Source organism: Panthera onca, chromosome D3, assembly GCF_046562875.1.
Source record: "Panthera onca isolate mPanOnc1 chromosome D3, mPanOnc1 haplotype 2, whole genome shotgun sequence".
Classification (NCBI taxonomy): Eukaryota; Metazoa; Chordata; class Mammalia; order Carnivora; family Felidae; genus Panthera; species Panthera onca.
In genome coordinates this window covers 28,945,674-28,973,027 of record NC_138350.1, presented here as the reverse complement: position 1 = coordinate 28,973,027, position 27,354 = coordinate 28,945,674, and the positions used below count along the sequence as shown (strand labels likewise).

The 27,354-nt window shown below is 44.9% G+C and overlaps 1 protein-coding gene and 1 pseudogene across 2 annotated transcripts in view; both read left to right on the top strand.

Moving 5' to 3' along the window:
• MAPK1 (mitogen-activated protein kinase 1) overlaps positions 1-13,623 on the top strand; it is a 106,196-nt gene extending 92,573 nt beyond the window's left edge. For both annotated transcript variants that reach the window (XM_060613099.3, XM_060613100.3), the window contains exons 7-9: positions 4,069-4,178; positions 6,472-6,597; positions 11,945-13,623. In XM_060613099.3, the coding sequence (XP_060469082.1) occupies positions 4,069-4,178; positions 6,472-6,588 (227 nt within the window). In that variant the 3' untranslated portion in view covers positions 6,589-6,597; positions 11,945-13,623. The remainder of the gene's footprint in view (positions 1-4,068; positions 4,179-6,471; positions 6,598-11,944) is intronic.
• Positions 13,624-26,675: 13,052 nt separating this feature from the next.
• LOC132666195 (U6 spliceosomal RNA) lies at positions 26,676-26,788 on the top strand (annotated as a pseudogene).
• The last annotated feature ends 566 nt before the right edge of the window (positions 26,789-27,354 follow it).

Genomic DNA, 27,354 nt, shown 5'->3' with positions numbered 1-27,354 from the left:
TAAAAGTACTTGCTTTGTTATATCCCACCCTGCACACATGTCTTTTCCATATTCTCCATGACAGAATGAAAATATAGATACATAGAGCCTGTCTGCCACATACTGAAGGGTTTTTTTCTCAAAGAAAAGTGCTTGTATAGTTTGAACTATGGCTGAATTAACTGCTTTTTAAGATCAATCATCAGTTGGTTTTAAGATTAAGGTTCTGAGGGGCACCTGGGTGGCTCGGTCAGTTAAGCATCTGACTCTTGATTTCGGCTCAGGTCATGATGATTTCACGGTTCGTGAGTTCGAGCCCTGCATCAGCCTCCACACTGGCAGTGCAAACTCTGCTTGAGATTTTCTCTGTCTCCCCCTCTCTCTGCCCCACCCCCCATTCACTCTTTCAAAATAAATAAACTTAAAAAAAAAAAAGTGTGAGAAGCATTGTTGCAGTTGCACAGTTTGAGCAGCTAGATCTTTTTCTCTGGCCTTGCTCAGAAATTCTAGTTAAGGATGGATGTGACAGGTTGCAGCCTTGATCTCGAATGAGAGTTTTGTTGGGTAGGTGAGATGGACCCTCAGTGGTGCATGTCTCACTCAGTCGCATGACTCACCCCAGAGTCTGGGCCAAGGAGGAAAGGAAAAAAGGCTGAGGGACCAGAAGGGCAGGGTCATGTTGCTATGTACCCACTGAAATTAAAGAGAAGGTATGGGGTTCTAAGAGGATACCAGGGAGAGTCAGGGATCGTGGTCAGATGTAATCAATCCCAGCCTCGAAAGGACTTCAGTCTTTTAGGGGAAATAAAACCTGCATCCAGGGAAGCATATGCACAGGCATAGTGATTCATGCCATCTGAGGGGTGCCACTGGATTTCTGTGTGGCGTGGGAGAAGGGAGGCCACGCACTCTGACTGTGGGATCAGACCTGCCAGCTGCTTCCCGTTTCTCTCCTTTTCCCCTTCTGTAGCTGTGAATAATGCAGAAATAGCACTAGCAATAAAAGAAAGCTGGAGATCCAGTTATTTTTCAAGTAGCAAAAAAAGCTACTTTGTGATTTTTGCCTGTAGGTTTAAGGGCCTAGAATATAACTTGAAGGAACTATAAAAGGTTTATTTTAGAGCTGCTTAAGCTGCCAAATACCAGCTGCCTTGAAGCACTCCCAGCTTAGTACCAGCAGGGTTTGGAGGGGAAAAGTATCCCCCAACAGCTTAGAAATAATGCTGTTAGAATCTGTGGCCAGACCCTCCTGGACTTTTCCTGACAGACAATGTCTAATTGGGCAAAAGGCCAAATGACTTCTAATCGCTCAAGAAACTTCTTGCAGAGGGGCACCTGGGTGGCTCAGTCGGTTAAGCGCCCAACTTTGGCTCAGGTCATGATCTCACGGTCTGTGAGTTCAAGCCCCGCGTTGGGCTCTGTGCTCAGAGCCTAGAGCCTGCTTTGGATTCTGTGTCTCCCTCTCTCTCTGACCCTCCCCCGTTCATGCTCTGTCTCTCTCTGTCTCAAAAATAAACATTAAAAAAAATTTTTTAAAAAGAAACTTCTTGCGGAAATGTCTATGAGTTCTTTTGCAGTGGTGAGGGGGAGCAGGTGGTGGTTGGGAATGGTAAATGGATAGATTTGTTACTTGTATTACAGATAGTTAGACTCTAATGCCTAGTAAGTGGTGTGTCATGTGTTCCCACATCTACCTGGTGTTCTGTGGGACTTGCATTGGGGCCAGAGATGCCTGAGTTCTTGACCATTATACTGTACTGTCCTGACCCATGAGAGAGTTGCCTCTGAAACCTAGCCCATTCATGGGCCCCTGAAACCCATGTCCACAGCCTCAGGAGTGAATACCTGTCCTGCCCAGACAGTGCTTTAGTCAAAGGCCAACACTCTAAATTCCTAAGAGTCTCCTCTGCTCCAAAAAGTTTTCTAACCTATAAAGCAAAATGTTAGTTTCCTAATTTCCTAAGGTACCCTTGTGTGTATTGAAAAGATTATAGAGGCAGAAATAAATTTGAAAATGTACTGTTTGTAGAAATGCAACCTTGTGGACATGAGAAAAGTTCTGTATTATGTGAAATTTCTCATGACATCTGGTATGTGGTTTACCACATTTATTATCTCCCAGTTGCCTTGAAGATAAAGGGCGGGTAACATGCAACAAGAGAAGTCACAAGTAGGAGCCAGAGCTGAGCATGCACACACAGGCATGCACCCGCATGCGTGCATGTACATACACATACTCTCATACTTACCCTTTCAGTCACCTCCAGCTCTAAGTGCTTCCCCAGCCTCCATGTGCTCTCTCAAGGCTGACTTCCTGGCACATAAGCAGTTGGTCATTTCACATTCAGACTGTGTACTGGCCTGCTGCTCTCAAGGGTTGAACACATTTTTTTAGTGAGTAAATGACTAAAATGGTTTTCTTTTACCATTCTCTCATGACTTAGTGATGTATGCTAATTTGCAGATAGATGAGGTTGAACTAATCAGTTATCACTAAGAAACAACGCTTCATTGAGTAGATGGCAGTGTTTTTATTTTTGGTTTTGTTTATTGATCACTACATTCTCCAAAACAGCGTTCTTTATATTGCCTAATAGTATTTCAGACTTGGAGTAAATTATCAGACTTGTTCCATGGAGTCCTTGAATTTTTCAGGGTTTCCACAGGGCTATGAGCTAAGACTTAAGAGAGCTGGGTAGCTCCTTACCTACTCCCTCTCAGGAGCTTTAATTTGAGAAAAGGACCTGCTACATAAATTGGAAACGCTGTTCTAAGCATCATTAAATAAAAGACATTTTTTTAAAGCCCCCTTTGCTGCTACTTTACCAGAGCAATAATGTCTTTTCTAGCATGTGTTCTTTCTCATTGAAACCTGCTCCTGATAGTAAGTACAGGAACTGTTTGGTCACATTTCCCTTAACCTGTGTTCCAGTTGCTGTCAGCCATGACCTTTGGCTTTCCTCATGGCTTGAAGTGGTGCCTGGATACTAGCCATGGAGGCCACTAGGGACAGCTATTCATTAGCTGTCCCTCCATCTTGGTCCTGTTGATCCCACACTCTATTTTCTATTTTCTATTCTATTCTATTTTCTATTCCTGCACTCTCCACATGAAAGAAATGTTCAGGTGCTGACTACTGGCCAGATCAAGAGAATACTTATGGGGTACCTGGCTGGCTCAGTTGGGAGAGCTTGTGACTTTTGATATAGGGGTTGTGAGTTTGTGCCCCACATTGGGTATAGAGATTACTTAAATAAATTGTGTGTGTGTGTGTGTGTGTGTGTGTATGTGGGTTGGTTTTGTTTTTTGTTTTTTGTGTTTTTTTGGTATTTTTAATGACTGAAACAAAACAGATTTAAAACCGCAGCTTCTAGAAGAACCATTTGTTCTTACCGGTCTTGTACCTCTCCTCAAATTTGACCTTGGCCTCTTGTCGGGCCTTGCATTTAAGAGCAGGGTCTCTGAAGACATCCTTATTGACAACAGTTTTGTCCAAGGGGATATCCACAGAGTACCTTGTGGGCATGATAACTTTTTTTTAAAAAAGAGAGAATACTTTGTTTTAGGCCTTGGAGAAAGATGCCAAGCTGCACATTGAGCCAGAGGGCCTGTGCTTCACACGTGGATCTCACCCAGGACCTGGAAACCACACAGGACAAATGACTGTTGTCTTCTTCTGTGACCTTGGAGGCCTTCTCTATGTGTTGAAAAATAAATTGATCATTGCAGAGCTGACTTTGGAGTCGACTTAAGAGAAGTACATATACAACACCTTTGTTTCAGATGCCTGCAAAGCAGAGTAGTAATTTAGGAAAAGTCCAGGTTTTTTAGGCAGACTTGGGTTTGAACCCTGGTGTTCTGCTTTCAGCCTTTAACTATCCCATTACCTTTCTGCGTCTGGGTCTGCGATTGTCAGATGGTCCGTCTCAAGAAGGTCAGAGAGATAATAGGCACCCAGTGTATCATATCTTCTCCCCATGGTGATGCTTAGCTCTATTTTTGTGGGTCAGTTTACTTAAACAGAAAATGGAAAGTAATGCAGTGACTGTTCTTTGCCATCTCACCACTGCAAAACCCTTCTCTTTGTAGCTCTGGATTTACTGGACAAAATGTTGACGTTCAACCCTCACAAGAGGATTGAAGTAGAACAGGCTCTGGCCCATCCATATCTGGAGCAGTATTACGACCCAAGTGATGAGGTAAGACCCGTGCTCCTGGTTGCTCCTGCAGGAATATCAGCCAGCAGCAGGCCCAACCAGGAAGGGCCCAGATGTCATACTTAGATTGTCCTGAGAGGTGCATGGTACCACACTTCGTCTTCTCAACAGCCCATATTGTCTGTTTTGAGGTCTAGTGCTGTTGTCGGCACAGCTTGAAACCCTTCCCCACCCTACCCCCCAAGCCTCTTCTATCTTAGAAAACTTCCTCCAGGCCACCTACAGCAGGGGTGGGGCAGGGGAAATGGATGGATAATGGGGAGCATGGATAAAGAAGGGGTCCAAAGACTAGAGACCATTGTAGTGGTCTGTGGCAGGAAGAGCCACCTGAATCAAAGTGCCTGCCCTGAGGGTGGAAAGGAGGTCAGCTGTCTGCTTGGGGAGGGGCTTTGCAAAGTGAGGAGGTCAGCTTGGACAGTTCCCACTGTGGCTTGATGACGTCATGTCTGGTGTGCCTCCTTGGGATGGGCACACAAAAACCTGCTGTGGTGAGTCTGGAGGTGGATGTGGCAAGCCTCTATAGCATGTTGGACATCCAGGTAATGTATCATGTTCTCTCCAGGAAAGTCCCAGTTCCTTGGTTTCTTTGATTCTTCTGGGGCTTCAGTTTTAACTTTATTTTCTGGGCAGTAATGAAGAAAAATGCAATATGAACTAACCTTTGGATCTTTCTAGTTGAGAATCATACATAAACAAGACTCTGCACACTTGTTTTAAATGGGGGGTATGGGGGAGAACCAAGCAGAATGTGTTAATATTAAAGGGGAAAATGGAAGAAGAAAGGGAAAAAGTATAAAAGTTAAAAGCTGATAAATGAGAGAGAAAGGAGAAACCAAAAAGAGAGTATTTCTCAATCAGCCCCCTTCCATCTCTGTCCCCTCCCCTCAGAAATAATGGAGGCAGCTTGCAAAGATACCTACAACATAGTAAATAACAGGGAAATAGGCGAGAGTGTAAGGCTTGGGTTCTGACTAGCCCTTTGAGCCCCCCATGTCCTAATTGTGACCCTGGGCAGTACCCCAAACCCAGCAGGACATATATAGGACACCAGTGTGACCCCACACATAGAGCTGTCCTTCAGAGAGGGCTAGCTACTTGATTTTTTGTTTTTTTTTTTTTAAGGTTTACTTATTTTGGGGAGGGAGAGAATACCAGTGGGGGAGGGGTTAGAGAGAAAGGGAGACACAGAATCTGAAGCAGGCTCCAGGCTCTGAGCTGTCAGCACACAGCCTGACACAGGGCTCGCTCAAACTCACAAACTGTGAGATCATGACCTGAGCCAACGTCAGATGCTTAACCAACTGAGCCACCCAGGCCCCCCCTACTTGTTTTTTTCTAATGGACATGAATCCTTTCCCCCCTTTCAAGAGAACAAAGCTTAGTGCAGAATTTGGGGTCCATGTTTCCCTACCCTAAAGGCCTGGTGTGAGGATCACGTGGATAAAAATCTAGGAGTGCCTGGTGACAGCTGGTATCCTCATCAGATTAGTTCTATTAACGTGGCATTAGTTTGGGGGTACTTAAAAATCAAAATTTAAATAATATCAATTGACTAATTTCCCTTTTCATCATTATGTATGGGGATTCTTTGATATAGACATTTTAAATATGTACTTAAGTAGCCTTCTGATTATTTATAGGGTGTGCTGAAAAATGAAAACTTAAAGGAAACTACAGCACAGATCACTTTGTAGTCTTGTGACAGTTACTAAGATTTTGGAGTATTTTCTTCCCAGTCTTATATTTCTGTATCTAAATTTTTTTTTAAAAATAGGGTTCATTTTGTTTAACAAACATGCGTATTTCCCCATGATATTAATCTTCCTTACAGCTTCATTTTTAATGGCTCCATAATATTTCTTCATATGAAGATACTATGATGTATTTAATCAAGTACATTTATTTGAGTATCATCAGTTTTGATTGTATAAATGTACCACCACCACCCCCACAACAGTAAACTTCTATTATTTTTCAACACTTAGTGCCTTAAAAGTTTGAAAATGGTTCTGGGATTAGTGATAATTTCAGAAGAGTGCTCAAAGTGGGTTTAGTTGCTCCCCTTCGATTTACTGCATGCTCCTATGAAGTGCGCCTCATGGAGCACATAGGCAGGACACTGTACATAGGTGCCTGTCGAAGCTCCTGGGTTTTCATAGATGTCAGCGCCACTGTATGCATTTCAGAGTCTAAGCCACAGCCGTTTATGAGTCAGTGCATGACTACCTCAACCGTAGCCACTCCTGCCTACCTCGTGTCCTGTGCTCTCCTGCAGCCCGTCGCTGAGGCACCGTTCAAGTTTGACATGGAGCTAGACGACCTGCCCAAGGAAAAGCTCAAAGAGCTCATCTTCGAAGAGACGGCCAGGTTCCAGCCGGGATACAGGTCTTAAACTTGTCAGGTACCTAGAGCTTTAGCCATATGATAAACCCTGGCTATGGAGAGAGAATATAAATTAAGTATTACTAAAAAGAAAAAGGAATTTCCTTGAGCTCCACGTGGCAGCTTCATGTGCTTAACAGAAAGGGTGGTGGACAATGTAGTGATATCAATAGGTTTTTAAAAACTGGGTGTTCCAAGAAAAAAGGAAACACAGAACTTGCTTTTAGAGAACATACAGAAAGAAGAGAAGGAATTGTGTGAGAACTCCGGAGTGCGCAGAGGAGTGAGAATTGTGTTGAACCCTGTAGAAATGAGCAATAAAGTAAAGAATTATGACCCAGGGCCTGAAGCATTTGCTGGGGAAATGCTTTGGACGGACCAGCATGGGAGGGGCTGGAGGTGTTTTTCTACAGGCACCTGTGTCATGTGCAGTATTCCTACTAGTGGCCATGGGGCTGCTGCGCTTGCACCAGAACTGGAGGCTTTCTGGGGGCACGTAGGGAAGAGTGGGTTCTGTGACAGTCTAGTATAACTGCTTTCTCTGCTCCATTCTTCCCTGCTCTGTCCATTCTGTTTTCATGTATTGGGATCTGGAGATGATGGTTCAGGCTGAGAGTTGGCAGTACAAGGCTCAAAAGCAGAAGCTACTTGGGGTGTTTCACAAGAGGACATATGACTGATCAGAGGGCATTAGAAGGTCTAGAGAGCAAAGCAGGTGGAGTTACCTGCAGATTAAACAGCAGGAAGTCGTTCCTAGTCTCCACCTAAAGGAGCAAAAGAAAAACCGTGTTAGCCAGGGTCCTTGATCGTCACACAATGAGGGTGCTGGGCACCTGCTTTAACTGCAGCTGTTAGAGCATCACCCTCACTGAAGAGGGGTCAGGAGCCTCTACTGCCACTGATGTGGGGGATCTCTGGAGCCTGAAGCCACCATCACCATCCATTGCCTCTGAAGCCAGGAGCCCTCCTCCTCCTAAAAAGTCCTGTGTCACTAAGAAGCAGAAAAAAGGAAACCTGGCTTTTCCTGTGTGCCAGCTATTGGCAGAATCTCATCAGAAGCCAGTCTCCAATGAAGTTCAGCAGTGCAGTTCACAAGCTCCAGCCCTGTCATTAAGAACAGAGGACAGGGGAAAGGTAGAATGGATCTGAGAACAGACGTGGCCAGATCAGCCTCAGAGAGCTGTGGAAGCCAGGCAGAGTAAGGGTTGGGAACCAGTAGGGGGTACACTCTTCTGAAGTGTGGGGGACAGAAAATGTGGTTTTCAGAAGAAGTCTGACAGGGAGTGTTGGAGAAGACTGGGTGGGAGATGAGTTCAAAACAGATCTGTAAGCTTCCAGACCGAGGGCTAGAGGCTTGGATGAGGGCTGTGGAGGCAAGAAACAGTGCATTCAGGAAAATGGAGGGAACACAAAATCTGAAAGACTTCACATTTCCTAACCCTAGCATCCAGGGGTCAGGGGAGCTTAGCCTAGCACTGGACGTGTCCTAAAAAACAAACTCAAAGTAAGTGAAGTGTGGAAGGAGCATGTGCTCACAGGACATTAGGAGCATGCTGGTAAACAAGCCCTTGGGGAAGTGTCTGAAGGAGAGAGGGAAGGTGGGAAGGTCTTAGCAGGGAGCTAAGGAGGACAGAGTCTTGCAAGGGTTGGATTCATTTATCCTTCCATACCTCATGGCATGACCGTCTGTTAAAGTATTTGTTATGTACAACAATCTGCAAGGGTACTCATTGACAGAAATCCATCCCCAGGACCCAGCCATTTTTACCCCTTGAGTCTCCTTCCTAGTCTCTTTGCTCACGGTGGAAACGATCTTCCCTCTCCCAGAGCCTGCTCTCCTTTCCCTGTGTCTGCACAAGGTCAGATCATCTGCCTCCAGGTTTGGTAGATAAAGTTTTATCAGGCCCTTTACATGAAGAGGTTCGCTGACCCCTGACCTAGAATATTGAGCTGAGCTGCTTCATTCAGTTGCTTTTCTTCCTTCACAATCCCTTTAACAGCTCGTGTTCCTGAAATAGCCTCTTGATGGCCTCTGTTTTTACCCATCTTGTTCTTGTTTGAGTTCACACATACCGCATGCTTCCTCTGAGCCAGGCGCATGGGTGAGCAGAACAAACAAACCTGAAACCGGCCTCAAAGGCCACACAGTCTAGTAAGGAACAAAGACACACAGAACTGCCATGCGTGTTTTTAGTGTAAAAGAGTACCCAGGACTGACATAGTTAGCAGTTTTTCATCATTCATTTGCTCACCATTGAGCATTCCTAGTTCCAGGTAGGAAGACAGCAAAGATGAGTAAGACCCAGGCTTTGCTTTCTAGCAGCTTGATGGCAGGACACAGGTAGACAACAAGGAGTCAGACACAGTGTTGTGGGTGCTGTACCAGGATAGGTGTGGGCCCCAGAGATTGAGGAGGGCCAGCATCAGGGTGCTGGGAAGGGAATACTCTGCTGCGTGGGGAGGCACTCAGCAGTGTGGGGCCAGGGAGTCAAGCCCGCATGGGAGACTGAAGCCCAGGCTTGCGAAGGAGCCCTCCTCTCCCAGGCTGCTTCCTGTCATAAAGCATCAGGGCAGGTGACTCTAGGGCAGTAAGGATGTTGGGCGACCTCAGAAAACAAGCACTCTTGGGATCACCGGCCCAGCTACTGGAGGAAAAGGGCAGTGCAACAGCCACGGGCGGGGGGCCAAGACAAAGGCAAGGATGCTCCTGGAGCTTCAGGGCATGGGTGCTAGCCTGTTGCCTCCTGAAGTCCAAATTAACAGGCTGAGGTTCAGGCAGCTGCCAAGGTCCACCCCAGTTCTACAAGCCCAGGACTGGGACTTGTTACCAGGGAAAGGGGTGGCAAAGACGGTCACTGTGTGTTTAGTTTGCTTTATAGCCTAATTTTTCCCCCAACTTTTTGTTACTGAATTATAATTGACATAACAATCTTTAACTTCAGGTGTAAGCATAATTTGATTTTTATACATTACTTTCACTGTTTTTTAAATTACAATTTTTATTCTGAAAATTTGAGTTTTACAATAAAAACCCACATTCCCACCACCTAGATTCTGTGATTAACACTTTGCTGTGCATGCTTTCTCGATTACAGTAGCAAGTCAGCATACAGCCCATGTTTATGATCGAGGAAACCGAAGATGTACATGTTTAAGCATTTTCCTGAAGATTGTATCCTGGTGGCAAAATTAGGCCCAGGTCTTTTGGACCAAGAATCCCATTTTCTTATAAGCGTTCCACACTGCCTTGGGGTAGTTCTGTGCCCTGGAAAAGGTCAAGGCACTCGTTCATAATACTGTGCAGCAGTGTCACTGAGTTCCCAGCCTATAACACTGAGATGAGAAGCTACAAACTGGAGAGTCAGGGAGATGCAGGTGTTGGGAGCATACAGGAACATTAGAGAAGGGTGATGTTGACTGCCCAGCTACGTAGGAAAGAGCTGAAAAACATGCCCACACAGGACCTCAGAGCACAGCCATAGGGACCCCTATGGGGGCGGGGATGACAAAGACTACTCCAGAGGAAGCCCCTGCTTGCTGGATAAAGCTCACAGGCTTTACTGATGCCCTGAGTGGTCTTAAAGAATCAAAGTATGTTCATTATATTTTGTTGAAGTGGGTCAGTTTTAGAAATGTGTCCACTAAAGTTAAGAATGTGTATGTGGTTAACTTTGTGACAGGCCTCCTGTTCTCAGAGGCTGGTACCTGCCTTTCTCCCTCATCTGCCTGTTGGTGAATTTTCTCAGGTAGATTGATTAATTTTCTCCCAGCCGATAGGTTTGGCTGCAGTTCAGAACAGCGTACCTCTAGAGAGGGGTCATTTCCCATCTCTGAGCCCGTCTCCCCATCACAGATTTGGGTTATAAGACCCATCCTTCCTGCCCTGACTCTTGAATGGTAGGTAAAAGCCATCTTGTCCAAAAGTGCTTTGTGAAATACCAAAGTGACATTCTGCTGGATCATACTAGCAAACATTTCACAACAACAAGGGTCTCTCCAAAGAAAAGGTATATTTTGTTTGCATTTTGACACACTTAGTTACCTTCCCAGCCATCTCAAGCAGGCTGCTTCATCAGAACCAAGAGCACAGAACATGACTGGGGTGGTAATATTTTCACTTCTCCCTGGGGTGATACAAAACTAATGGAGACCTGGGGATGAACTTAATTCATTACATATGGATGTCTTAGGCAGTGGTTCTCAAAAGTGTGGCCCATCTGTGCCCTACCCCCTAGCAATCTGTATTTTAACAAGCTCTGCAGAGGATCCTGATGCTCACCCTTGAGAACTGCTAGTCTATAAAGGGTTAAGGTAGGTTTGATTTGTAATGTGACCTCTTCAAGGAAAATAGAGATACCACAATAATGAGGGCAGATGCGTGCTACTTGCACTTTGATGGTGTGACGATCCTAGTGGACCTCTTGCAGGAGACCCATATGCAGACATCTGGCGAGCCAGGTGGGCCCTGTCAAGTGTAGTAAATGAGCTAAGGCTATCTTCAGGTGCCACCTGCTGCCTTTCAGGGTGCTGTCCTGGAGACCTGGTGGGGAAATAGCTGTCAGATCATCTCTGACCTGGGCAATAAGAACCATCTCTTGCCCGTGGGAACCAAGCCACAGTTCCCTGCCTCACCGGCATTTAGGCCCGCCAACTTTCATACTTCAACCAGCACTTCATTTTAGTCTTGTTTTGTCAACAGCGGAAACTTGAGCATTAAAACAACACACTTGACGCTGTGTGGTTGATTCTGTCCTACCTGGTTGGTCATCTAGAGAGGAAAAGAAACTTGGTAAGAATAGGAGGCAGCAGGCGTGCCTGGCTGGCTTAGTCAGTGAAGCACTTAACTCTTGATCTCACAGTTGTGAGTTTGAGTCCCACTTTAGGCATAGAGATTACTTTAAAAAAAAAAAAAATAGAATAGGAGGCAGCAGACAAGCATTTTGCATAAATGTGTGTTCTTTAAAAAGATCTTCAGATTCTGGTTTTGACCATAGGAGTGGTGGGTATCATGTTAATAAAAGGCATCTTGGGAACATGGGGTGGATGCGTGTGTGTTCCCTGTGAGTGTCACAGAAACGTCCTCTGAAGTGTCCGAGAAGAGACGCCCACAGACTGAAGGCAGAGCCTGCCCTTTAGGAGCTGCCCTGTGGTGCATAGGCTGAGTGGTTCCAGGTGAAACGACCTTATTGCAGGAGTGCTTTTTCCTTTGCTTTTTTTTTTTTCTTTTTCTTTTTCTTCACTTTTCCAGTTTTTGTAATGATGTTGGTTCATTCTTTTCACTTCTCCATTTTCCTAATGCTGCTGCTAATGTTGTTTTAATGTGAGTCATTCTTAACTCATAGACTTGCTTGTTTGTTTTTCAACAGGACAAGGGCTCAGAGGACTGGATGTGCTCAGACATCGGTGTTGTTCTTCCCAGTTCTTGACCCCGGTCCTGTCTCCAGCCCGTCTTGGCTTATCCACCTTGACTCCTTTGAGCCGTTCGGAGGGGCGGTTTCTGGTAGTTGTGGCTTTTATGCTTTCAAAGAATTCCTTCAGTCCAGAGAACTGTTCCTGGCATCCCTGTGTGTGTCACCCACCGGTGACCTGTGGCAGTATGTACTTTCAGTGCACCTACTGCTTACCGTTGCTTTAGTCACTAATCGCTTTCTGGTTTGAAAGATGCAGTGGTTCCTCCCTCTTCTGAATCCTTCCTAGGTGACGCCCTGCTGACCCATGCAGTCACACCAGAGATAGTTCTTTCCAAATTGGCTCTCGTCACTGGCATCTCATTTTATGATAGGGAAGGCTACTACCTAGGGCACTTTAAGTCAGTGACAGCCCCTTATTTGCACTTTTCACCGTAAGCGTGTCCCCAGAGCAGGAATGTGTGGAAACACCTGGGATGACGTTGCAGCCTGCGGTGAGTGCTCCCGTCTCGGGAATCTTTGGGGGCGCTTGCCCGTGTCTTTTCTCATATCATGTTAGTCACTAACATATTTAAGGTCTGTGCTATTTGCCCAGCTTTTAGGAAACTCAATCATTTTTCTAAATTAAAGAAAGAAGTACTGCATCCAGTTGCCTCACTCTGTAGATTTATTGTGGTTACTTGTACCATTTACAGAGGTATAACACTTGCCAAAATGTGTTATCTGCAGTACTGTTTCCAAGGTTTATGCAGAACGATTTAAAGTGGCAGCTGCACTCAGGATTTAGTGAGAGATGTACACAGGTCACAGCAGGGTGCTAAGGAAAGTGTCTGGAGAAGCAGCCAGCAGGCCACACCAGTCTCTGTCACGGGGCAGAGCTCCACACACAGGTGTACGTATACCCCAAGCTACGTCAAGTGGTGTGCCACATCCAGTGTAACCACATTCAATGCCTCAGGATTTAGAGAGGAGCCCTGCGTCTTTAAATGAGAAAGTGTACAATTCTTTTTCCTCCTACAGCATGTCAGCATCTCAAGTTCATTTTTCAACCTACGATATAACAATTTGTAATAAAGCCTTCATGAGCTCATGATGTGAAGCACTGTTCTGTCATCAAGTACTCTCAAATGTTTCTGATACTGCTGAGCTAAGACCATGAGAAAAAGCTAGCACTAAATCATGTTTGGAGCTCTATCCCATATTATATTGATCTCTTTAAGTATTTGTTCCTGCCACTGCACACTGTGGCGTTGACTTGGTGTTCTGTCCCAGTGCGGTGCCTCCTCTTGACTCCCCCACTGCTCTCTGTGGTGAGAAATTTGCCTTGTTCAATAATTACTGTACCCTCGCATGACTGTTACAGCTTTCTGTGCAGAGATGACTGTCCAAGTGCCACATGCCTATGATTGAAACGAAAAATTTATTGTTACCTCTGAGTTTGTGTTCCACGGAAAATGCTATCCAGCAGATCACTTAGGAAAACTAATTCTATTTTTAGCTTCTTATTTCTCAGCTGTCCTTTTTTTCTTGTTTGATTTTTGACAGCAATGGAGAATGGGTTATATAAAGACTGCCTGCTAATATGAACAGAAATGCACTTGTAATTCATGGAAATAAATGTACATCTTCGATCTTCATATTCATGTTAAGATTCAGTGTTGATTTCCTCTGGATCAGCGTGTCCAAATGGACAGTCAGCTTCAGTTTGTGCTTGGAGCAGAAATGCTTGTGGGCTTCCCCTTCCCATGCGGGCACTGCCCCGACACTGGTTTACATAAAATGATTTAGAAGGCATTTCTGTAGGGTCCTAGTTTCCCTTTGCACAGCAGAGAATCAACTCTGACATGTTTCTTTACTCAAATCATAGGTCTAAAATACTGTCAAACTCTGATGAAGAAGCCCAGACATCTCAGTTTGGAATCTCTGGTTCTTTCTAAAGAGGGCCTGCCTGTGTGCCCCAAGCCTCCAGCTGGGCACAGCCGGGTGCTGGGAAGCTTTGCCCGGTGTCACTTGGCCCACACCACCTGGCCCAGGGTGCTGGTGCTCACACCTCACGGGCTAACGAAGGATGGCAGACTCCGCCTCAGAGATCAGAACCGCATCTAGATTCTTGCCCAAAAGTATGTGGTTTTTCACTTTATGCTCAGAGCTGCCATGGAAAGGTCTGCAGGGCACTGAGAGGATAGAGGTTTGACTGTTACTTGAGACATTGATGAGTCAGTTTCCATTTTAAAAGGAGCATTGACAGTTTTCCTACTCTTTTTCTTTGTACTTTTTAAATGGAATGTTAATATTTTTAGGAGGTAAATCTGCAGTCCTCTAACCAGAAAGCCATAGCCTTGGTTACTAATACTTGAGGACTGTGGGCTTTCCCATCCCCTCCACGGTACTGTGGAGTCATATTGGCATGAAACCACTAACTGCGTTCCAGCAACACTGTAGCCGTAAGTTGTGTGCTTTTTTAATCATGCCAAGCTTGGCTTAACAGGTCAGAAAATTGTCCTAATCAAGGTACCTGTGAAAAGTACTAGCTATTATGTGTGATAGGCTCATCATTTGGATCCTCTTAACATCTCTAAAAATGTCCTGATTAGGTATCCAAATTCATACTGGTGACACTGAATGCCTCCATTCTTAGTAAGCTCAAATAAACTTTCAGACTTAGGGCTTTTTTTTGGTGTCTAAAAAGCAAGCAAAAAATTCCTGTTGAAACATTCCAATCTTTTCATTTAGTAGGAAACAAAATAACTAAGCCAGTGGAATGAATTTGAGGGAACTCATGACTCCGCTGACACAAGTCTTCAGAGCTAATGGAGACATGCAGACCATTTTGATGCATGGGTAGAAGAATATCGTGGTGTTTGTGTGCAGTACACAGTGTGTGGTATGTCCACAGTTCTGCTGCTGCAGGCATAGGTGATGGGCGTGTAGGGTCCTGTCAGCTTTTGGAGCCCCACATGGCTCGTCAGTGGTTCGATCTACGTAAGGAGTCACCCAGGTATACTGCCCACACCACATGCCACATAATGTTCAGACCATTCAGAGGAGACTGTTTTACCTTTATTTGCTTATATGTTAATATGGTTTTTAAATTGGTAACTTTTATATAGTATGGTAAACGGTATGTTAATACACACATACATATGCACACATGCTTTGGGTCCTTCCATAATACTTTTATATTTGTAAATCAATGTTTTGGAGCAATCCCAAGTTTAAGGGAAATATTTTTGTAAATGTAGTGGTTTTGAAAATCTGAGTAATCCTTTTGCTTATACATTTTTAAAGCATTTATGCTTTAAAATTGTCCTGCTGGTGTTTGAAATATGATAACTCCTATAGTGCGGATGAGAAGCATGTAACAGTAGATATGTGGTTTCTCTCACTGTAATCCAGCTCAGCATCATGGATTGGAAACGACTGAGAATCCAGAAGGAATTCTCTGGGGTTGCACCAGGTTTACCTGAAGCTCGTTGCCTTTTTTGTGCTGTTTATGCGTGTAGAGCACTCGAGAAAGTTCTGAAACTGCTTTGTATCTGCTTTGTACTGTTGGTGCCTTCTTGGTATTGTACCCCAAAACTCTGCATAGATTATTTAGTATAATGGTAAGTTAAAAAAAAATGTTAAAGGAAGATTTTATTAAGAATCTGAATGTTTATTCATTATATTGTTACAGTTTAACATTTATTTGTGGTATTTGTGATTTGGTTAATCTGTATAAAAATTGTAAGTAGAAAGGTTTATATTTCATCTTAATTCTTTTGATGTTGTAAACGTACTTTTTAAAAGATGGATTATTTGAATGTTTATGGCACCTGACTTGTAAAAAAAAAAAAACTACAAAAAAAATTAGAATCATTAAATTTGTCCCTGTGTTACCAAAATAACATAGTACTGTGCATGTATAGTTTACTTGGAATTTCATGTGTGAAAATATGAAGTCGTCTAGGCCTTTATTACAATGCCTCCCAAGTAAGTGTGTTCATATTTTGACTTTGCTTACAGTAATCAGTGATAGAACCATAAGCTGGTGCTCTGGAGGTCAGTGGGATTTTAGCACTGTATCGGGTTTTCCAGATTCTTCTTCAGACACTTGGCTATAGAGGGGGTAAGAAGGCAGTGCTGGGAGTCCTGACACAGCACCCATGTGCATCTCTTCTCGTCTTCCTGCACTTCAGCCACTGCCGCCACGGCAGGTGTCCTTGACAGCCTCTTTTTTCAGATCAAGATGTCATGAGTGTATTAGGGACTCTCGGACATTTGGTTCTTCTCAATTTGGGGCATCATACAGTGACTTATTTACAGGACAGAAACACTGGAAATTTTTCTGGATTGGTGGTATAGAAGGAACACAGGCTTTGGGCCCGTAAATCTGGGTTCAAAACCTGCCCTCTGCTTATAACTGCAGCTGACTTTGGGCCAGTCATTGTGCTGCTCTGTGCTTCAGCCTGTATGCTCAGACCTTTGACTGTAAAGTGGAACCTTGCATGTTGTAAAGATTATACAAATATATTTTAAGTTTCTAGCCCAGTACCTCAAAACAAACAGTAAATGGAAGATCTTCCTAAATGCTTTATTTATTTAATTGTGTTTGTTTGTTTGTTTGTTTGTTTGTTTGTTTGTTTGTTGTAAGGTAGCACTAAGATGTCTGCTAACCAAACTAACTGCTTTCTATTCACCTGAGAGGGGATCACCTGTCTGAAATTTTCTTCAGGGAAGTGAGCTTATCTCACCTAAATTGATAGGTATTTGAAACGCTTATAGAATTGTCACATTCATTTTGCCTTTGAGAGATTAACACCCTTTGTTGTTGTCCACATCCTACAGAAATCAATTATTATCATCTTTCTTATTCAGCACAAGTTATTAATAATCATGTTTTTTTCCGCATTAATTATGATGAGCTCCTTACCTTAACAGTAGTGCAGCCATTCCAGTTGGCAGCACAGACTTACATCTTGGTTGGTTCTCTGTATTTAATCAGAACCAGAGCATTTAGAGCTGACCAGTGGCCACAGAGCAAGCAGCTCTCTGAGAAGAGCAGAAGCCAAGCTCAGGTCAGAGTTACAGAGCAGGTGGAGGCAGGTGCAGACCCACCTGAAACCTCAAGTGTTCAGGAGGGAGAGGGATTGGGTGTGTCCACAGGGGAGTGTGAGGAGAAGGGTTTTCATAGGTGACGGGCTTGACCATATTTGAGTCTGAGGAGAGATAGACAGACAATGTTGCTGGACTTCACAGGGCTGAGAGCCAGGTAAGGGGTGGGTCAAGTAGGACACAGCACAAGGGGCTCTTTCTCTGAGCCTGGCACAACAAAAGCTGAAGACAAAAGTCCTTTGAAGAAAAGGTAGAGAGGAGGAAATGTAATGAGGTTGTGCCCCACAGGTCTTTTTCAGGTAAAGTAGGAAACGGTCTCTGCCAAGAATAAAGGAGAGCCAGCATGAGAAGTGGAAATGAGCAGAATGCCTATCTCTGCGAGGCCCTGATTGAGATGATGCCCATAAGTCTGTCGTGAAGTACCGATCCATGGGGCTTGGATGTTCTTCCCTGTGCAGTGGTGTCGTTAGCTGGGTTTGCAGGGTTGGGCAAAACAGAGGCCCAAGGAGGTGATAGGAACACAAGATGCATCACGTGTTGGGTATAAAGATGCTTTTCTCTTTTCATTTCTTGGCCAGAGGAGCAGGGAAGCCATCGCCCCTTTTTTAGTAAGACCAAAAGGTGACAAAGCCTCTTATCAGCTGTGGAAATGGTGGGAGGACTGGGAGGGCACATCTCAGGTGGGAAGGAGGGACAAGGAGATGTGCAGGGGCCCTGGGGCACATGGAACACCAAGGCCAAAGGTTTGGGGCCCAAGCACTGGTGGGAGTTCTGCTGCAGACTTGCAGCATGGGCACATAAGCTGACTGTCTGCTCGCAGAGGGCCACCAGGATGACAAACTGCCTTGGAGAGTCAGAGACCAGTGGCCCCATTGCCACCCCCAGAAATCTCTGCTCCCCTTTTTTCCCTTCTAAACCCCGGACAGTGCCTTTACTTCCTTCTTTGCCACTACTTCCACACTAAAGTATTCTCATTCCTTGGGGAGCCAGCTGGCTCTATAGCCTAGAAAATGTGGAGTTTCTGAGATTGAACCAACTACCCGGGGGGGGGGGGGGGGGGGAGGGCACTAGTGCAAGCAAGGCAGGGATGGGAATGGGGATTGGTTTTTTAATTGCTTTTGAATTTTTGCTATGTGCACACATCCCACACAGCAGTGAGTTTCAAATATCTTAATCACCAGAGCCATTTTGTGAAATCAGTACAATTCGCCTATAAGTAAGCAAGGGTGGGGCTACCCAGCACCTTACCTGTCACCCTGCCATGAGTAGCATCATGCTTCTGCCCTAGAGGATTCAAAAATGGAGCAAGTACTGCAAAAGGCCGGAACCAAAGAAATAGAACAAGGCCCTGGGTGACAGCACGTCACAGTGGTCAGGGGTGGACCCACAGCTTAAGAGTTTCCAGCAGAAGTGTCCAGCAGGTGGGTTCGGTAAGACTACCCTGGTTTGGAAGTGTAGGAAAATTAAGATCACAGTGGAAGTACAAATAAGGTTGGGGTGGGGCAGTAGATAAGAAAGATGAGCTTGTAAGGCAGCAGGGAACAAAGCCAGGGCTGGTGCTGGGCTCAGCTCAGGCGAGTGTCAGGCACTCACTGCGCGCAGTGAGTATTGCAGAGAACAAAACAAGCAGAGCTGCCCTCATGGTGCCCATCCCATGGCAGTGAAGACAGGCATTAAATTATTTCTAAAGTAAAAACTACAAACGTGCCAAGTGCTTAAAGGAGAGCAAACAAGAATGAGAGGCGCCAAGTCGCGCAGCATTAGAAGAGGCACTATTATTGCTAGATGGAAAAGTCCCTAAAGCTGTAATGAGCTGCGTTGGCTCTTAATATGTCTTGGTTAGAAGGGAGATGCTGGACCAAAGCAGGTTTCAAAAAGGAGGGAGTCGCACATCAGTGATTACTTGCCTTAGAATAGTACCACGGGGACAGTGTTTCCCCTTTGGGCCCCTGGAAGGCCAGGACGGTGCCTGGCGGGGAGCACAGGACCAGGAGGAGTCACAGGAGGACCCAGGCTGCCAGAGTTTAGTCCCCAAAAAGACAAGTAGCTACTGCCAGCAATATGCAGATGAGTGAGGCCAAGTATTTTAGTGAAATCAGAAGGACAAAAAAGGCAGATGATGTCATGACAGAAGAGGAAACAGGATGCCTCAGCCCCTGTTCTGTACTGTTTTCTCTCAAAGGTGAACACGGGCACATGTGCATTCATTTCTGGGGCTACTCCCAGGACTGTGAACCAGAACTCTGCAAGGGAGGGGCAGGGGCCACCCCTGGTTGAATTCTATCCAATTTAAGATTTTTTTTTAATGTTTGTTTATTTTGGGAGAGAATGTGTGTGTGTGCATATGCACAAGTGGGGGGAGGGGCAGAGAATCCCAAGCAGGCTCTGCCAGAACAGAGCCCCACCCAGGGCTCAAACTCATGAACCATGAGATCATGACCTGAGCCAAAACCAGGAGTCAGTTCCTTAACCAACTGAGCCACCCAGGTGCCCCCAATTTAATTTTGTCTGTAAGAACAAGTCAGACTCCAAGCATGTCTTCCCCTTTCTCAGATGTGGCCATGAGACTCAGCAGACAGTGGAGACGCCATTTGATAGCTGACTCCCTCCCCAAGTGTGGTGTGCGGCTGCACTGGCCTGGGGCTGCAGGGAGCCCACCAAGGCAGCCCAAACACCCCCTCACACCCCCCTGTGTTTCCCATGTGCTATAGATGAGGCTGCATGTGTGTGAAAGCTCCCCTGTCTGAATATAAGTGCATGCTGTCATCAAGGTGGCATGCCCCACCTGAGATGGGAGAATACAGGTCTCCCCCAGCAAGAGGAGCTCCCCAAAGGAAGGCAGATGTGCCTACCACCACCCAAGTGGCCGCTATCAGAAATGCCCTGAACTCAACCCCACTGCTGGGTAGCCAAGGGGCTTCAGGCAAAGCCATGTGGGCTCTCAGTCTCTGCTGGTAGAACTGGGGTGGCAGCACCTGCCTCCCAGTGACTCCCAGGACTCAGGTGTCCTGTGCCTGCAGCAGGTTCTGCACCAGTGCTCTCCTTCCCCTTTTCCTTTTTTGTTGGTTGGGCTTTGGGTTTGTTTTTCCTTGGAGGTAACAGGTATCCATTTCTGGTTCTGGGGGGCCTCACCAGGCCCCTAAGGGAGCCCCCTCCACTCTGGTCCTTGATACCATGTCCCTGCCTCCATCACACCTTGACAGAAGCCATAGGCCTCAGGAATCCGGTCACAGTGATCTCCCTTGTGCAGAAGGCCCTGATCTTGCTCCCTGCGAACTGCTCCAGCCCACTGACCCCACACCCTTCCAGGCTCGGCCCTCTGCACCCAGCCCCAAGGGTGAATTTGCTGTGTGTGCCCACCTGGTGTTATTACAAACTGGAGGATAGAGGAAAGGCCTGAGACCACAGGCCCAAGGCCTCACAGCAGAGACGTGAAGTCCTTCCCGTAAAGCATCTCACCACTCAGGCTGATAGTCCTGTCCACCAGATTCACGTAGCACTCCTGGTACATAGAGGAATTTCTAAAATGCAGTTGACAGGTCTCAAGAGGTTTAATACTTTGTGTTACTCTGGCAGCTGGAGAAGGGCAACCATTACAATTAGAAAACATTGCGTGGAAGATGCCATATCCATGACTGGGAAGGCTGCAGACAGTGCTGCTTACTTATGTTTACTCTGTGCAAAAAGTAGAACTTGGGCTTTATTTACAACTGCATTTTGCTCCCCAGGACTCTAATCCATGCATTAAATCTGGAAAGCAGTTAATTTACCACTGCCAGAATCCTCTTGGGTCATGGGGCACCTGTATCTCTCGCTGATGGTTCTCAAACCAGCTTAGTCACTTCCTGACCCCCGCATCTCCTGAGAGCTTGTCTCCTTCAAATCTGGCCACTCAGTCCCTCTTGCTCTTTTCCTTATTTTTTTTTTTTAGTAGACTTTATTGTTTTTATTCGTTTTGGATGGACAGAATAACTGTAGCTAGCACACAGAGCTCCATGTACCCTCTCTCCCTTCAGTATACCTATTCCCCTTTCCCCTCCCCCTCACTGCTGGCAACCACAGATCTTTTTGCTGTGTAATCTCCATAGTTCTGCTTTTTCCAGAATATCATGTAATTGAAAATATAAAGAATTGGCCTCTTTCATTTAGCAATGTGCATTTAAGTCCACTTAATGTCTGTTTATGGCTTGATAGCTCATTCTTCCTCCAGCTTTATTGAGATTTAATTGGCAAAATTTGTGTGTGTGTGTGTGTGTGTGTGTGTGTGTAATGGAAACACTTAAAATCTACTCTTAGTCTCAAGTATACAACAGAGTAACTATAGTCATCATGCTGTGTACTACATCCCCGGAGCTCCTTCATCTTATAAGTGAGGGCTTGTACCTTTTGACGAGCATCTCCCCATTTCTCTCACCTCCTAGCCCTTGGTAACCACCACTGTCCTGTTTACAACAGCACATTTCTTTTCATCACCAAATAATATTCCATTGTATGGATATACCATAGTTTGCCCATTCACCTATGAAGAGCATCTTGGTTGCTTCCCGTTTGGGGCAACTATGAATAAAGTTGCTATAAAATGTCATGTGCAGGGTTTTGTGTGGACATAAGTTGCAACTCATTTGGATAGTACCTATCCAGTGGTGTATGATTGCACCAGACACATATTTTAAGGAAGAAATGATAGGAATTCTCTATTACAGTCTCTTCAGAAAATAGAGGGAATGCACCTGATTCTATTGAGGCCAGCATTATCCTAATGTACCAAAATCAGATAAAGATACTGCAAAAGAAGAAACTACAAACCAATATCTTTCATGGCCATAGATGCAGAAATATTCAACAAAATATTAGATCAAATCCTACAATATTATAGGGTCGCCAAGCTGGCTTGGTGGAGAATGCAACTCTTGATCTCAGGGTTGTGAGTTCAAGTCCCACGTTGGGTATAGAGATGACTTAAAATCTTTAAGGAGTGCCTGGGTGGCTCAATCGGAAAGTGTCAGACTTCGGCTCTAGATCACGATCTCATGGTTTGTGGGTTCAAGCTCCACGTTGGGCTCTGCTGACAGCTTGGAGCCTTGGGCCTGCTTCGGGTTCTGTGTCTCCCCCTCTGCCCTCCCCTGCTCACACTCTGTCTCTCTCTCTCTTTCAAAAATAAACATTAAAAAAATTATAAAAATAAAATATTTAAAGGCACCTGGGTGGCTCAGTCAGTTGAACGTCCGAGTCTTGATTTTGGCTCAGGCCATGATCCCAGGGTCATGGGATCAAGCCCCATGTCAGGCTCCATGATAAGTGTGGAGCCTGCTTGCGATTCCCTCTCTCTCTCTCTCTCTCTCTCTCTCTCTCTCCTTTTTTTTTTTTTTTTTTTTTTTGAGACAGAGAGAGAGCATGAGCAGGGGAGGGGCAGAGAGAGAGTGAGACACAGAATCTGAAGCAGGCTCCAGGCTCTGAGCTGTCAGCACAGAGCCCGAGGCAGGGCTCGAACTCACAAACTGAGATCATGACCTGAGCCGAAGTCAGACGCTTAACCAACTGAGCCACCTAGGTGCCCCTCCCTCTCTCTCTCCTTTTGCCCCTTACCCCTGTTCATGCTCTGTCTGTCTCTAAATTAAAAAATAGGAGCAGCTGAGCAGTTCAATCGGGTAAGCATCCAACTCTTGGTTTCAGCTCAGGTCATGATGTCACAGTTCATGGGTTGGAGCCCTATGCTGGGCTCTGCGCTGACGGCATGGGGCCTGCTTGGGATTCTCTCCCTCTTTCTCTGCCCTTTCCCCACTCATTCATTCTCTCTCTCTCTCTCTCTCCCTCCCTCCCTCCCTCCCTCCCTCCCTCAAAATAAACATGAAGAAAAATTTTAATAAATCTTAAAAAAAAAGAATTGCATACTCATGACCAGGTGGGATATATTTCAGGCATGCAAGGCTAGTTCAACATTAGGAAATCAATTAATGTAATCCATCATATCAACAAGCTAAAAAAGAAAAATCACATGATCATATCAATAGATGCAGAAGAAACATTTAACAAAATCCAACACCTTTCATCATAAAGACTCAGCAAAGTAGGAATAAAGGGGACCTTTCCCAACTTGACAAAGAATATCTACAAAAAACCTGTAGGTATGTGTCAACTATACTTCAATTAAATGATCAACAAGAACAACAAAACCTATAGGTAACATTGTTAATGATGAGAAGCTACATGTGTCCCCAAGCACAAGGCAAGGGTGTCTCCTCACACTACTCCTATTAAACATATTGAAAGAGAAAAAAAAACACCAATCTAGAATTTTGTATCTAGTGAAAGTATCCTTCAAAAATAGAGAAATACTTTCTTAGGCAAAAGCTAAAGGAATTCAGGGCATCAGACTGGCTGCCAGTAGAGCATGCTACTTTTGATCTCAGGGTCATGAGTTTGAGCCCCACGTTGGATATAGAGGTTACTTAAAAAAAAATTGGGGCGGATGAGTGTCTCAGTTAAGCATCCACTTTGGCTCAGGTTATGATCTCAGAGTTTATGAGTTCAAAGCCCCACATCGTTCTCTCCATCTCTCTTTCTCTTTCTCAAAACAAATAAATTTTTAAAAATATTTTTTAAAAATGCAAATTTTTAAATGGAAGGAATTTGTTGCCAGGAGACCTGCTTTGCAAGAAATGTTAAAAGAAATTCTTCAGGGGCGCCTGGGTGGCTCAGTTGATTAACATCCGACTTCATCTCAGGGCATGATCTCACAGCATGATCTCACAGCTCATGAGTTCGAACCCCACATCAGCCTCTGTGCTGAGAGGGAGCCTGGAGCCTGCTTTGGATTCTGTGTCTCCCTCTCATTCTTCCCCTCCCCCACTTGCATACTCATGTTCTCTCTCTCTCTCTCTCTGTCTCTCTCTCTCTCTCTCTCTCAAATAAACATTAAAAAAAATTCAAAGAAAAAAAATATTTAGAAAAAAGGAAAACTGTATAGGTCAGAATCCCAGATCTACATAAGCCTTTTAAAATATTCTACTCCCTCCTTGCTTGCATGATTTCAGACAAGAAATATGAAGTGGTTTCCATCCTTATTTCTCTATAGGTGAGCTGCTTTTATGTTTTTGTTTTTTTCTTCTAGCTTCTTGCAAGAGTGTCTCTTTGTCTTTGGTTTTCTGCAGTTTGAATATCATATGCCTAGGTGGAGTGTTTTTTATATTTATCCTGATTGGTGGTGTCTAAGATTCCTGAATTTGTGATTTGGTTTCTGTCATTAATTTTGGAATATTCTCGGGGCGCCTGGGTGGCTCAGTTGGTTAAGCGTCCAACTTCAGCTCAGGTCACGATCTCATGGCTCGTGTGCATCGGGCTCTGTGCTGACAGCTCAGAGCCTGGAGCCTGCTTCACATTCTGTGTCTCCCTCTCTCTCTGCCCCTTCCCTGCTCATGCTGTGTCTCTCTCTGTCTCAAAAATAAATAAATATTTTTAAAAATTAAAAAAAATTTTTGGAATATTCTCAGTTTGTTGTTTGGGTTTTTTTTGTTTCTTTGTTTTTGTGTTTTTCCATGATGAAGACACACCAGTGCACCCACATGGCTTTCTGGGAAGCCAGGGCCCCACTCTGTTTTTCTTAGCACTTTTTTTTTTTTAAGATTTTATTTTTAAGTAATCTCTACACCCAACATGTTTGAACTCACAACCTGGAGATCAGGGGTTGCATGCTCCACTGACTGAGCCAGACAGCGCCCCTCCCAGCACTTATGTTATTGCAAAAATGAGTTTGCCACAAATACTACTTTGTAAATGACTTATGTCACTTATGGAGAACTCATTTCTGTGCTGAGAACAAAAGCTCACTGTTGCTTAGGGGCTGTGATGCCTGGCTAGATGGCCAGGCTTACCTCTGGCTAAGGGAACTCAGGCTTCCACCTGTAGCTTCTGTGGCTATATCTGTCCCTTTCTGTGTCCCGTTCCTGTAATGCATCCATAGTGTGCTTGTGCAGAGAAGGGGCCCAGAATGCCCACTGGGTTTGGGTTACATGCTCCAATTCTGTTCAGCCACCCATTCCTGGATAGCCATGGTGGATGCTGCTCAGGTGTCCATGAGTTGTGAGCACACCGGCCATACCACCAGAAGTTGGGAACATATCTGGGGTTTACAGTGGTTCAGCCACCAAGCCCAGAGTGCCTGGTGCCTGGACGCACTCACTGATGCAGCACTCCGAGGCTGGTGCCTATGAAGGGTTGCTGGCTATACTGGGCCCATCCCCAACAGTGACAGGGTGCTCACCCAGCCCAGAGCTGCTGCTGTGGGTGCCTGGGCCTCTGAGCCACATGTCTGCCACCACTGACCTCACAGGACATAGGCAGTGAGTCCCAGCCATTACCCTTTAAGTATAATCTTCTGCTCCTGTCTTCTTCCCGGAATTCCTATTTTGTATATGTGACATCTTTTATAATTGTCCTGTGGTTCTTGAACATTCTGTTACTTTTCTTTTTTTATTTTCATTTTTTCTCTTTGCATTTCAGTTTGGAAAGTTTCTAGTGACATATCTTCAAGCTCACTGATTTTTTTTCCACCTATGTGCCCACCAAAGCCATTCTCCATTTCTGTTCATTTTTTTTTCTAGCATTTCCTTTTGTTGTTTTCTTAGAGTTTCCATCTCTCTGCTTACACTATCCATCTAATTTTACATGTGGCCCACTTTTTCCATGACAGCCCTTAGCATATTAACCAGAGTTGTTTTAAATTCCCTGTCCAAGGGCGGGGGGGGGGGGGGGGTGCCTGGCTGGCTCAGTTGGAAGAGCATGCAACTCTTAATCTTGGGGTTCAAGCTCCATGTTGGTGTAGAGATTATTTAAAAAATAAAATCTTTAAATTTTTTTTTAATGTTTACTCATTAAAAAAAATTTTTTTTTTTAAAGCTCTCAGCACAGAGCCCAACACGGGGCTCGAACTCATGAACCAGATCATGAACAGGATCATGACCTGAGCCAAAGTTGGATGCCTAACTGACTGAGCCACACAGGTGCCCCATAATGTTTATTCATTTTTTAGAGCACTCAAGAGCAGGTGAGGGCAGAGAGAGAGGGAGACAGAGACTCCAAAGCCAGCTCCGCGCTGTCAGCACAAAGCCCAATGTGGGGCTTGAACCCGTAAACCACAAGATCAACCTGAGCTGAAGTCAGATGCTCAACCAACTCCACTCAGGTGCCCCCAAAAATAAAATCTCTAAATTTCCTGTCCAGTAATGCCAACATCTCTGCTGTAGCCAAGCGTGGTTCTAATGCCTACTTTTTCTCTTCAGACGGTGCCTTTCCTTTAGCATGCAATTTTTTTGTTGTTGTTAAATGTCAGGCATATATTGGGTAATAGAACTGAGATAGACAACATTTTAATGAGAGGTTTTTATGTTTTTCTGGCTTGGAATGAGGCTCAGAGGCTGAAATTTCCTCTCCTGTACTTGTTTATGTTTCCCCTGTTGTCCTTGGGTTTCCCTAGAGACTCCTTCTTCAAAAGAACCAGTCTTTAAAAAAAGGAAAGGAAAGGAAAGGAAAGGAAAAAGAAAAGAAAAGAAAAGAAAAGGAAAAGGAAAAGGAAAGAAAAAGAACCAGCCTTGCAGTGGTGCTCATTTGGGCCACACATATATGGAAATTAGAATGATACAGAGAAAATGAGTATGGCCCCTGCACAAGGATGACACACCAATTCATGATGAATCAGCCTTGCAGCTTTTTCAGCTGTAATCCTCTAGTATGCAGGAGCCCTGTTAATGGTGCAGGAAGGCATGGAGGGAGGGGAAGTGTCCCAGGATCGTATGATTAGGTTTGTCTCCTAGTGGGCCTGTGGCCTGGCCCATGATCCTTGCAAGTGCTGCTTCTCTGGGATTTTTGCCCCGTTAGGGTAAGACAAAGGCTACAAGGGGCTGGGGTTAGGTTTATCCATTCCCCTCGTTGGATGAAGCTCTGAGGAAGTTGTTTTCCTTGCTGGCTGGACTTTTTTTGATGGACAATGAACAATCTGGGCATATTTCAGATGGTTATATTTCCCCTTCCCCTTGTGTGATACACAAAAGAATTTTTCTCTGATCTTCATTCACTGTGAGAACCTGGTGGGGCTCCTTGGAGGTAAAATCCATAAAAATGCCCCCCCCCCCCACATTAGAATGGTTCTCTTAAGGGTGAGATTTTAATTCTCAAGCTCACCCACACTCAGCCTCCAGCATTTCATTGATATTACCATTTAAGGGGTCACGGAGGTGTTCCTACCAGTTCCTGGTTCCAGTGGCTTCTGCTACTGATAA